We start from the raw sequence: 12,336 nt of genomic DNA on the forward strand, positions 1-12,336 counted from the left end.
ATCAGAGCAGTCGAAAAGAGAAGATACAAGTTGGTGTCAGAAATGGAAGTGGGCATTGTCATGGCATCACTAACTAGTACTATGAACAACATTCTGCTTAAGCATGCAGGAACATGTAAGAACTGGACCATTTCCCTTAGAGACACAATTTACTGAAACTCACAGGAGATCGATAATATGAATAGGTCCAAACCTAGAAAAGAAACTGAATCAACAACTAGTAACCATTCCAAACAAGTGTGACAGTACTATGAACAACCATGCACTAACAAACTAGAAACCCAGATGAAATGGATAAACTGTTAGATAGGAATGCCTTTCCAGGACTGAATCATGAAGAAATAGAACAACAAGCCCAGGATTGGAAGGCTTCCTTGAAAAAAGAAAAATCCTACCTTTGAAGCACGAATACCAGGACCAGCGTTGTGATAGAACGGGTTGAACCAACCAATGACAGTGCCAGCATCCCAGTATCAGAGGGCTGGTTCAGCCCTGTCTGGTCCACTTCCGACTCAACTTCCTGCTAACAGGTCTAGGAAGGCAGCTGGGGATAGCCCAAGTACTTCATCCCCTGCAAACTACTGGGAGACCTGGATGGAATTCCTGGCTCTTGGAGTTGACTTGGCCAAATCGTTTGTGAACTGAAGTAGATGGAAGAGTTTTTTCTCTCTCTCTGCCTCCCTTTCTCCCTTCTGTCCTCTGTATTCCTGCTTTTTCAAACTTTCCAGTAAATCAGTAAATAAATATTTAAAAAATAATTAACACCAGTTCTTCCAATGTCTTACCAGAAACTGGAGAGGAAGAAATACTTGCCACCTAGACTATGGAAAAAGCAATACTGGCACAAAATCAAAACACATTATGACAGCAAAATAAAACATGAATATCCCCTTTGCAAACATTGGGACGTACTTGAATGTGGACTTCTGGATGATAATAGGGGTTTGGGGACTATTGGGGTGGTATTAATGCAATTTACCCTGTGAGACAAACATGAATCATGAGCTTAAGGCTAGGTTTTATATATGTGCTTGTTCCTCAAGGTCTAGTGGGAAGTTTGTATGTCACTGAGGGCGCTTCCCTTGGCAGCAACTAACGCAGTTCTCCTGGGTCCCTAGTTCATTCTCATGAGAAGCTGGGTGGCTGGATTACTCTTCAGGTTCCTGTCTTGCCATGTGATCTCTCCATCTTGCATACACTTCTACCATTGTGATGCCATCTGCCACCATGCCTTTCCAAGAGCTAAGCTATGGCAGCAACACATCTTTCAATCTCCAGAATGCTGAAGTAAATACACTCCTTTTCATTAAAAAGTATCCAGCTCAGGCAGACATTTGGCCTAACAGTTAAGATGTGCATGACCCACACTAGATGGCCCAGCTCTGGAACTGGACTCCAGCTTTTTAACAAATTTTATATTTTATTATTTTCTTAATAATGATTACATGGGGTCTGGCACTGTGGCCTAACGGCTAAAATCCTGACCTTGAACACGCCGGGATCCCATATGGGTGCCGGTTCTAATCCTGGCAGCAACGCTTCTCATCCAGCTCTCTGCCTGTGTCCTGGGAAAGCAGTTGAGGACAGCCCAAAGCCTTGGGACCCTGTACCCATATAGGAGACCTGGAGGAAGTTCTTGGCTCCTGGCTTCGGTTTGGCACAGCACCGGCCGTAGTGGTCACTTGGGGAGTGAATCATCAGATGGAAGATCTTCCTCTCTGTCTCTCCTCTTCTCTGTATATCTAACTTTGCAATAAAAATAAAATAAAAGAAAAGTTTATCTAACTCCACCCCAAAGCAGTTTCTTCTGAAGAGATCTCTTTAATTAAAAAAAAAAAAAAAGGATTACATGGTTGTTCAGGGTAGGAAGGATCGAGGTTTAAGGAAAATTGAGTGAATTCATTGCTTCTAAATTTACTATTTCTGTGCTGATCCGAAGCCAGGAAACCAGGAACCTCTTTCCGGGTCTCCCTCGCGAGTGCAGGGTCCCAAAGCTTCGGGCCGTTCTCGACCACCCTCCCAGGCCACAAGCTGGGAGCCGGATGGGAAGTGGAGCCGCCGGGACTAGAACTGGCGCCCATATGGGATCCCAGGGCGTCCAAGGCGAGGACTTCTGCCGCTAGGCCATAGCGCTGGGCCCCATAAATCTACTATTTCTTCTTGTTGTTCCTGGGGTAAGGGGAGAAACAAAGGAGGAACCACTCATGACTTTCCACACACCCCAGTACCCAGGGATGAGAAACCACCACCTCATATCAACACAGAGTCTCCATGTGCACATATTCCCAGGGTTCTGTCCAAGTGGCTTGGATAGTTCTGAAATGCTGCCGATTTCACCGATCCGAGGATGATGTCACCATCCCAAGTGGACTCCAGCTTCTTGCAAATGCAGACCCTGAGAGGCAGCAGCAATGGCTCAAGGAACTGTGTTACTGCCAAACACAGGAGATGCCTGGATTGTACTGCTGGCTTCAAACTTGGGCTTTGGCCCAATCCTGAAAATTACAGGCATTTGCGGGCGAGAACAAGTGTATGGGAACTCTCACTTACACTCTTTTTGTCTCAAAAAAAAAAAAAAAGGTTTAGCCTTTTAGTATTACAGTAACAGAAAACAAGTTCATATACTTTCTTTGTCCTCTTTTACATAACTACTGTAATGTTTGTGCTTATCCTAGGCTTAGAGAAAAATCTTCTAATATGCCAATATAAGCTGATAGCACCTTAATTGCACACAGATATTCTATACTTATTTGACTATATGTTTCCCTCCTTATAACTATTGATGCCATACATCTATACTTATACTATGTATCTGCTACACCTCTGTTTACACCTGTAGGTGTTTTTAATACACTTGTCTATTAATTCTTTATATTTAAGAGTGATTTACAGACCACTTTTATATTATTAGGATATTCTGGGTGTGATTATATGTTTTTTTTTTAATGAGGAATTTTATATTTTCATAGATTCTTAAATTGCCTTTTTAAAAAAGATTTATTTATTTATTTTTATTGGAAAGCCAGATATACAGAGTGAAGGAGAGACAGAGAGGAAAATCTTCCATCTGATGATTCACTTCCCAAGAGGTTGCAATGGCTGGAGCTGAGCCAGTCCAAAGCAAGGAGCCTCTCTGGGTCTCCCATGCGGGGGGAAACAAAGGTGGCGTTCCTGGCTCCCGACTTTGGTCTGGCCAAGCCCAAGCTGTTGTAGGTACTCAGGGAGTGAAAGAAAGAATGAATCTTCTCTTCCCTCTGTCTGTTACTTTGACTTGGATGTATTTTTTTTTAAGATTCTGTTTTTTTGACTCTTTATATTTTTACACCCTGTGTTTTGAATACACCTATCTTTCAATTTCATTTTCTATGAAACTTAATTTTTTAAAGATTTATTTTTTATTTTTATTACAAAGTCAGATATACAGAGAGGAGAGACAGAGAGGAAGATCTTCCATCCGATGATTCACTCCCCAAGTGAGCACAACGGCCAGTGCTGCGCCGATCCGAAGCCGGAAACCAGGAACCTCTTCCAGGTCTCCCATATGGGTGCAGTGTCCCAAAGCTTTGAGCCGTCCCCATCTGCTTTCCCAGGCCACAAGCAGGGAGCTGGATGGGAAGCGGGGCTGCCAGGATCAGAACCGGCGCCCATATGGGATCCCGGGGCGTTCAAGGTCAGGACTTTAGCCGCTAGGCCACGCTGCCGGGCCCGAAACTTACTTTTAAAGATCTATTTGAAAGGCAGAGGAAGTCACACACATCTCCTGGGTCACTCTTCAAATACCACTGACAGCCAGGGCTGGCCATGCCAAAGCCAGGAGCCAGGACTGGGCCATGACATAGCCAGGAGCCAGGGCTGGGCCATGCCAAAGCCAGGAGCCAGGGCTGCTATCTGGGCCTCCCACAAGTGCAGCAGGGACTGAAGTACTTCAGTTATCATCTGACGCCTCCCAGTTGCACTAACAGGAAGCTGCATCAGAAGTAGAGCACCCAAGAATGGAACTAACACTCCAATTGGGGATGCAGATACCCAAACAGCAATTGAACCCACTATGCCACACTTACCCTCTCTTAAAGGTTTAATTAAGTTTTATTATTCATTTAGTCAAGGACAGAAAAAGCCCTCCCCCTCCCCTTTCTATCCACTGGCTCACTGTCACAGAAAATTGAGCAATCTCCAGGGATATCAAGAGACGCATGAATATACTCTGCATACAATCATGAGATGCCCACAGTAGCCTAAATCAGAGACAGAATGTAGCACGACTATTGCCAAGGTGAGGAAAATGAGGGGCTATTGTTTAATGGACAAAGATTCAGTACTGCAACATGAGTAATATTTTGGAGATGAAAGGTGATGATAGTAACACAAAATGTAAGAGACTGGTATTATAATGGGTGGGTTCAGCTGCTTGCAACGCCAGAATCTCATATCAATCTGAATTCAATTTTCAATTGTTTCACTTCCAAACCAGACTGCAGAAACGCCAATGGAAAATGACCCAAGTACCTGGGCCTCTGCTACCCACATGGGAGGCCAGAAAGGTTTTAGCTTGATCTAAATCTGACTTTTGTGGCCATTTGAGGGATGAACCAGCAGTTGGAAGATTTATCGCTTTCTGCTTTTCCCTATTTCTCTGCAGCTGTTCCACAAAAACAAATAAATTTTTAAAAATATATTTAGAGTTTTTAAAGTTCAGGAAAAATGTATGTGCAAAAAAACTACATGTGGATTTCAATCTTATTTTTTCTAGAAAGTAAACAGCTTTTGATTTTTCCTTACCAATTTAAGAGTACCTTCATGTGCACTTAATACTTCATGTTAAGTATATTCAAAAATGTTTAAAAATTTTTTTCTAAAGATATATTTATTTATTTTAAAGATTTATTTATTTTTATTGGTGAGGCAGATTAGATTTATGGAGAGAAGCAGAGACAAAGATCTTCCATCTGCTGGTTCACTCCCCAAAAGGCAGCAACAGCCAGAGCTGAGCCAATCCAAAGCCAGGAGCCAGAAGCTTCTTCTGGGTCTCCCATGTGGGGTGCAGGGTCTCAAAGCCTTCCTCTACTGCCATCCTCCACTGCCTTCCCAGGCCTCAAGCAGGGAGCTGAAAGGGAGGTGAAGCACCCAGGACATGAATCAGCGCCCATATGTGATCCCTGCACTAGAAAGGTGAGGATTTAGCCATTAAGCTATCGCCCTGTGCCCAAAAATGTTAAAATTGTATGTATATTTTACCAGATAAAACAAATGCTTCTCTTAAGAAGATTTTAAAAAGAAGACATTAAGAAAATAATTCAACAGATAAAAAAAGTACCATAAGTTTTCAAAAACAAAGTCTAAACTCATTCTTAAATTGATTACTGAAGTATTAAACTGGAATGCAAAATGAAATTAGAACATAACTTCACAGATAAAATATAGACATAAAGATTAAGTAATGAAAGTCAATAGGCATCAAAAGAAAAAAAAAAAGAGTATTACCCCAAGGATATTTAAGATTAATTATAAGTATACTGTAAGTATACCTTAATACAGTGATAAGTCAAAGAGAAAAGTAGGGGCTGGTGCTATGGCTTAGTGTGTAAAGCTGCTGTCTGTAGCATTGGCATTTCATATCACACTGGTTTGAGTCCCGACTGCTCCATTTCTGATCCAGCTCACTGCTAATACACCTGAGAAAACAGCAGAGGATAGTATAAGTGCTTGAGCACCTACATTGAGGACCCAGAAGAAGCTCCTGGCTCTTGACTTCAGACCAGCTCAGCTCTAGCCATTATGACCACTGCGGGAGTGAACCAGCACTCTCTGTAACTCTGCTTTTCAAATAAATAAATATACTTTTTAAAAAAGGGGAAAGACAGAAAACAACAATAACAGCATAAAATCGAGTGGCATTTGGAAAAAGTGACAAATTTCTAACATAGGAACGTATTTAAACACAATGCAGTTTCTACTCACAACCAAAAGCAAACATTAGATTCATTAATGTGAAATGCTGATATAAATTCCACTAAACTGGATGCTCTCTTTGGGCAAGCCCCCCTTTCCAAAAATGTTAATATGCAATAAAAATATAAGTTTCAGAGAAATCTTTTAAAACGTCCTTCACTCTAAGATTCTGTGCATTTGGTCAGTTGACATGAATTCCTAATTATTGCACAGTAGCGATCAGTAATAAGTATATCATAATCTTATTCAAGTGCAGAAACTTTCATAAAAGTACTACCAAGTACTAACAGTATTAATAGGAACATAATTTCCAAAAAAGTTGGATAAAGGTATGATTTCAGATTTAACTTACACTTACAGTAACCTGAAGGAGTCACAGCCCATTATAAAGCTGTATGTTATCATAGCTTGTGCCACACTCACAATGGAATCATAGAAGATGCCTACTGATATGCAATTTCTGATTCACTGATACTATTAGTAAAAATATTACATACTGTTTTTTAAATAGGAACTGTTGGGTAACTTTCCATTTTTTCTATATTCCAATAATAGCACTACAATGTAATCACAATTATCAACATTTGTAGACCCCCCCCAGAAGAATAAATATTTTGTATATAATAATTAGAGGTTTTAACAAACAGGATAAGAATGGCAATGCTTATTTTTATTATTGTTAGATTACAGGGGTTTTCCGTGGAAGGAGCTGACTTTCAAGCACAACAACAATGGATTAGGACTGGGAAAGCTTTTATAAATAAAGCATAAAAACCCACAGCATTTCTACATTCTCTGAATATTCCTCTAATGTGAATATACTGAAAATCCACAAATAGAAAATGTCAATAAAGGTTTTTCATGTTATGAAAAACACTGTAACTCTTAGAATGTGAACAATATTTTAGGTCCTAAGTAAAAATCTTGACATACTTTTTTTATACTCGCAGGAGTTCCCACAGTACAAATTACTTAGTATCTTATACACCAAAAGACATCTAAAGCATTCGCACATTAATTCAACTATTTCCTCTATTATAAATTTACCACATATCATGTATGTACATATACATGTATATGTGCCTTCCTAAGGCCTTTATATCCTTAAGGGATCTCTCGAGTATGAATCCTCTGGTGTACTTTAAGACTTGATTTATAGCTAAAAGACTTCCCACATTTCTTACATTCAAATGGCTTCTCACCTCTGTGAATGCTCTGATGTCTAGTAAGTCTTCCACACACACTATAGGCCTTCCCACACTCCTTACATTCATAGGGTTTCTCACCTGTATGAAGTCTATGGTGGATGACAAGTTGATGGCCACTCCTGAAAGTCTTCCCACACTCTTTACATTCATATGGTTTCTCACCTGTATGGAGTCTATGATGTACTCTAAGGCTTTCGACATGAGTGAAGGCCCTCCAACACACCTTACACTCATAGGGTTTCTCACCGGTGTGGATGCGTTGATGCTTAACAAGGCTTGAGATACAACTCAAGGCCTTCCCACATTCTTTACATTCATAGGGTTTCTCACCTGTATGAATTCTCTGGTGCATCTTAAGACTTCCATCATGAATAAAGGCCTTCCCACATTCTTTACATTTATAGGGTTTCTCACCTGTATGAATTCTCTCATGGCGAATAAGTACAGAGGCATGACTAAAGGCCTTCCCACACTTGTTACACTCATAGGGTTTCACACCTGTGTGTGTTCTCTGGTGCGGAGTGAGTTGGTAGACGTGAGTAAAGGTCATCCCACAGTCTTTACACTCATAAGGCTTCTCCCCGGTATGGATTCTCTCATGTTGAGCAAGATTTGAAGCACGACTGAAGGCTTTCCCGCACTCTTTACATCTGTAGGGTTTCTCACCGGTATGGATCCGATGATGCGCTCTAAGGTCTATAACCCGACTAAAGGTCATCCCGCACTCACGGCACTCATAGGGTCGTTCTCCAGTATGAATTCTGTCATGCTGCATAAGGTAAGAGGCTTGACTGAAGGTTTTCCCACATTCCTTACATTCATAGGGTTTCTCACCCGTATGAATTCTCTGATGTATTTTAAGTCCTCCACGTTGACTAAAGGCCTTCCCACATTCATGACACACATAGGATTTTTCACCAGTGTGAACTCTTCGGTGCTGAGTCAGGTATGAGGCACGACTAAAGGCCTTCCCACACTCTTCACACTCATAGGGCTTCTCACCAGTATGAATTCTTTGATGCACTCTAAGGTCTATGCTACGGCTGAAGGTCATTCCACATTCTTCACATTTGTACGGCTTTTCACCAGTATGAATTCTCTGATGCTGCAGAAGATTGGATGCCCGATTGAAGAGTTTTCCACACTGCTGACATTCATAGAGTTTCTCACCGATGTGAACTTTGTGATGTTCTGTAAGGTCTCTATGATGAGCAAAGCCCTTCCCACATTTCTCACATTGGTAGAGTTTCTCTCTATTAAGGATTTCTTCAAAAAGAGTAACAGATGGATGTTTTGTATAGATACATACTTTTCCATGGTTAACTATTTCACATTTTGACTCCAAATCTAAAAGGAATAAGAAAAACATATTGTTTCTGGACCAAAGTAAATGTTCTATAGATACCTTTTTTTGATTGAAAAGGTCACCAATTTCAAAAGAATACTTGAAAGCCCCCTATATAATTTGTAAAAGTTATTGATAATATCTTTTTAACCCTAATGTATCACTCTGTGCTACACTGCTTAGATGTATTCTTTGTATGAGTTCCCACATAAAATGGAAACAAATGTACTCAAAGCAACTATATCCTCTTTCAAAATGCAATTACTGTTTTTCATTCCCTCTCATGTACATCAATAGGAAGTTCTTGTCATTCTCCAACAAAAATAATGAGTTTTCATTTCTTTGCTGATTGTGCCCTCTGCTTTATTCCTTCATGTCTTTTTTCAAGTCCCTGTTCATTTTACTTTTTACCAAAAGTTGATTATGCTGATAATGTCCAGAAGTACATATCAATGAGTTTTCACAAACATACTGAGTTTGCATGTACTGAGAGTCTTAAAGATTTTTAACTCTTTGGCTATCTTGGGGAACTCAACTAAATGGTGAAGTAATATAGAAGAATTCCAGGTAGTAGATGAAAAAGAATGCAAGGATTTATTGTGAAGGGTAATAAACTGCAAGAAATAGCTAGAGCAAATTTGAAAATGCTCAATGAGTGGGCTGACTTAGGACCAATAAATAATTCAATGTGACTGTAGAAACACTCTCCGAATTATAGTATCCGTAGAAATTCATAACATAAAACTAAAAAACTTCCATGTGAAAACAGAAATGCAATCTCCGAAAAAAAAACCCTGCTAAGTCATTATAAATAAAAACATGAGGAAAAAAACTAATCACAAAGGAAAACAGAAAATTATATGGCAGAACCTGAAGCATTCAACAGTTAGAGAACTCAAGAATTGGACAAATCATCTCAATAAGAATGAAAAAAGTAAGGTATGCACCTGATCAAAAATGTATAAAATAAACAATTGAAAGTGATAAAATAAAACTATAACAGATTGCAAATCAGTGTTTACAAACAAGTCAAAGAGCTGGTGCCTGAAAAAAGTCAGTTCAATAGGTAAGACCATGGAAAGGGAACAAAACAACTAAGAAGGAAATGGCAAATGGAAATTGTGAGATCAAAGGGATTTTGTATTATGCACTTTCAAAACATATCATGAATTCTTTAATAACTTTCAAGGCAGAAAAATGAAATGGGTAATCTTTAAGAGAAAATCTTCAAAATTAGCCACAGAATAGTAAGCCCAAACAGGTCAAGGTACAGAAAAAGCTGTCAGGAAACATTCACATCCTGAGCATCCTTTCATTCCTGAACTATAACTTGTAAATATCAATCTGCAATAAGCAGATGCAAAGCAGTTAGACAAAGGGACAATTTCAGATGGTGGCAAGCTAGACAAACCTACAAATCTCATGTCATAAAAAGATGGAAACTTCAAAAATGTGAAAAAAAAAAGATTGGCAAAACCTGAAAACAGCAACATAAAAATGACTATGGTAGAAGTAAAATAAACAATGAGTCAACTATGATATATAAAAAAGAAAAAAATGACTCCGTAACTGAGAAGGTTACAGTTCCATCATGGTAGCATTAGCCCTCTAAAAGTACATTTTCTAGAGGTTAGGCTGCTTGCCACATTCCATGGGAGCCCAGGTTTCAATCCTGGTTGCTCTATTACTGATTCAACTCTGCTAATGCATCTGGAAAAGCAGCTGAAGATGGCTCAAGTTCCTGGAACTGCCACCCATGCGGGAGACCAGGATGAGCTCCAGGTTCTCGGCTTTGGCCTGGCCTACACCCAATCATTATGGTTATTTAAGGAGTGAAACAGCTGAAGGTCTCTGTCTCTCCCTCTCTTTGCAACCTTGCCTTTCAAAGAAGCAAAAATAATTTTTTGAAATCCATCTCTGAATAACATAAACTAAAAATGCTTGATGAGATAAATCAACTACCTGATATTAGTAATTAAAAGTAAACAAAACAGGAGGTCTACAGAGAGAAGCCAAAACCCTAAAAAGTGAACTACACTGGTCTTAGCCTCTTGCTGTTTTTTTTATAACACTCAGGGCTTTGTTCCAAGTGCAATACTGTGCAGCAACAATGGGCAGTAAAAGCTCCAACACATTTCTTGCTACAAACATGAAGGTAAGAACCACCATCCAACTGGAAAGTGAGGTGGCATTATGGAGGAAAACATTCACGGGAGATTTCCTAATTTTAGATATGATCATCTCATATCTTGTCTCTAAATGTAAAAGAAACACGAAAAACAAGCCTTAGCTTAATGCTAAATTTAATATGCATGGAAAGGACACAATCCAAATTAGCAAAGCACTGAAAAAAACAAACTGGGGGGAAGAGGGGGGGCCAGCACGATGGTTCAACCACTAAATTCTCACCTTGCAAGCGCTGGGATTCCATATGGGCGCCAGTTTGTGACCCAGCTGCTTTACTTCCTATCCAGATCCCTGTTTGTGGCCTGATGGGCTGGGACAGCAGTAGAGGCTAAACCAAAGCCTTGGGACCCTGCACCCACATGGGAGACCCAGAAACAGCTCCTGGCTCCTGGCTTCGGATTGGCTCAGCTCCAGCCACTGCGGTCACTTGGGGAGTGAATCATCCGACGGAAGATCTTCCTCTCTGTCTCGCCTCCTCTCTGTATATCTGACTTTGCAATAAAAATAAAATAAATCTTTAAAAAAAAAAAAAAAGAAAAAGAACTGGTGCCCATATGGATTCCAGCACATGCAAGGGTAGGACTTCAGCTGCTAGGCCACCACACCAGACTCAACATTTAAATTTTTAAAGTCCAGATTAGAGTAATTTAACTGCCTAGTATACCAGAATTTGCTACTATTAGTTCCATGTCTTCCCCCATATGATGTACTTTTCAGCATTTTTAAACAGAATTAACATGAGCTACAAAATCATGAATTTAGCATGTTACTCCATGACTCCATTATAAAGACTGAAAAAGAATTTGATTCATAAAGACAAACAAAAAGGCCTACATCAACTGATAAAATAGACCTTATAAGAATAAAATAGCAGATAATGAAAAAAGTCTTTCAGTTTCCAAACCAGAGCAAAATTGTAATACTCTATAAAGCCAGCACTAAAAGATTAAGAAGTGCCATGAAAAATGAGACAACAGGGGTTGACATAGTTATGAAGCACGTTAAGCTGCCACCTGTGATGCCAGCATCCCGTATGAGGGCCTGGTTAGGTTCCAGCTGCGCTACTTCTGAACCACAACCCTGTTAATGTGCCCGGGAAAGCAGTGGAACATAATCCAAGCACTTGGGCCCCTGCCACCCACATGGGAGACCCAGATGGAATTCTGGCTTCCTTGCTTCAGTGTGCCCCAGATGCGGCTACTGCAGTTATCTGGGAAGTGAAGTAGTAGATGCAAGATCTTGCTCTCTCTCCCTCCCATGGTCTCTGTCACTCTGCTTTCAAATTAATTCATTAATTAAAAAAAGAACACCCACAAAAAAATCATAATTATAAAACTCACAAAGGAAGTAACAGAGCTCAGAACTACAACAGGTATAAGAAAAAAATTTCAGAACGCTACCCTAGGAAGAAGAAGATAAATCCAAAAGATTAACATTTCGACAAAAAAAAAATTCTTTTAAAGCAAATACTTAATGTCTATAATGAAGTGAAATAGCTTATCAATCTATATTATAGAGTCCAATGTCTTATAATAAAGTCTTAATTTTTTAAGATTATGGCTATAAAAAAATACATCAGCTCATGGACAATAGTTCATGTTAGCAAGAGGCACAGTTATTAATGAATGACAACACTTTGTTCGATCT

The 12,336-nt window shown here is 39.7% G+C and overlaps 1 protein-coding gene across 1 annotated transcript in view; it reads right to left on the bottom strand.

Moving 5' to 3' along the window:
* Positions 1 to 12,336, bottom strand: part of LOC118757707 (zinc finger protein 420-like) — a 60,580-nt gene that overhangs the window by 32,457 nt on the left and 15,787 nt on the right. Inside the window, exon 5 of the mRNA XM_058674860.1 lies at positions 7,056 to 8,504. Within this exon, the coding sequence (XP_058530843.1) occupies positions 7,056 to 8,504 (1,449 nt within the window). The remainder of the gene's footprint in view (positions 1 to 7,055; positions 8,505 to 12,336) is intronic.

This window comes from Ochotona princeps, chromosome 16 (genome assembly GCF_030435755.1).
Source record: "Ochotona princeps isolate mOchPri1 chromosome 16, mOchPri1.hap1, whole genome shotgun sequence".
NCBI lineage: Eukaryota > Metazoa > Chordata > Mammalia > Lagomorpha > Ochotonidae > Ochotona > Ochotona princeps.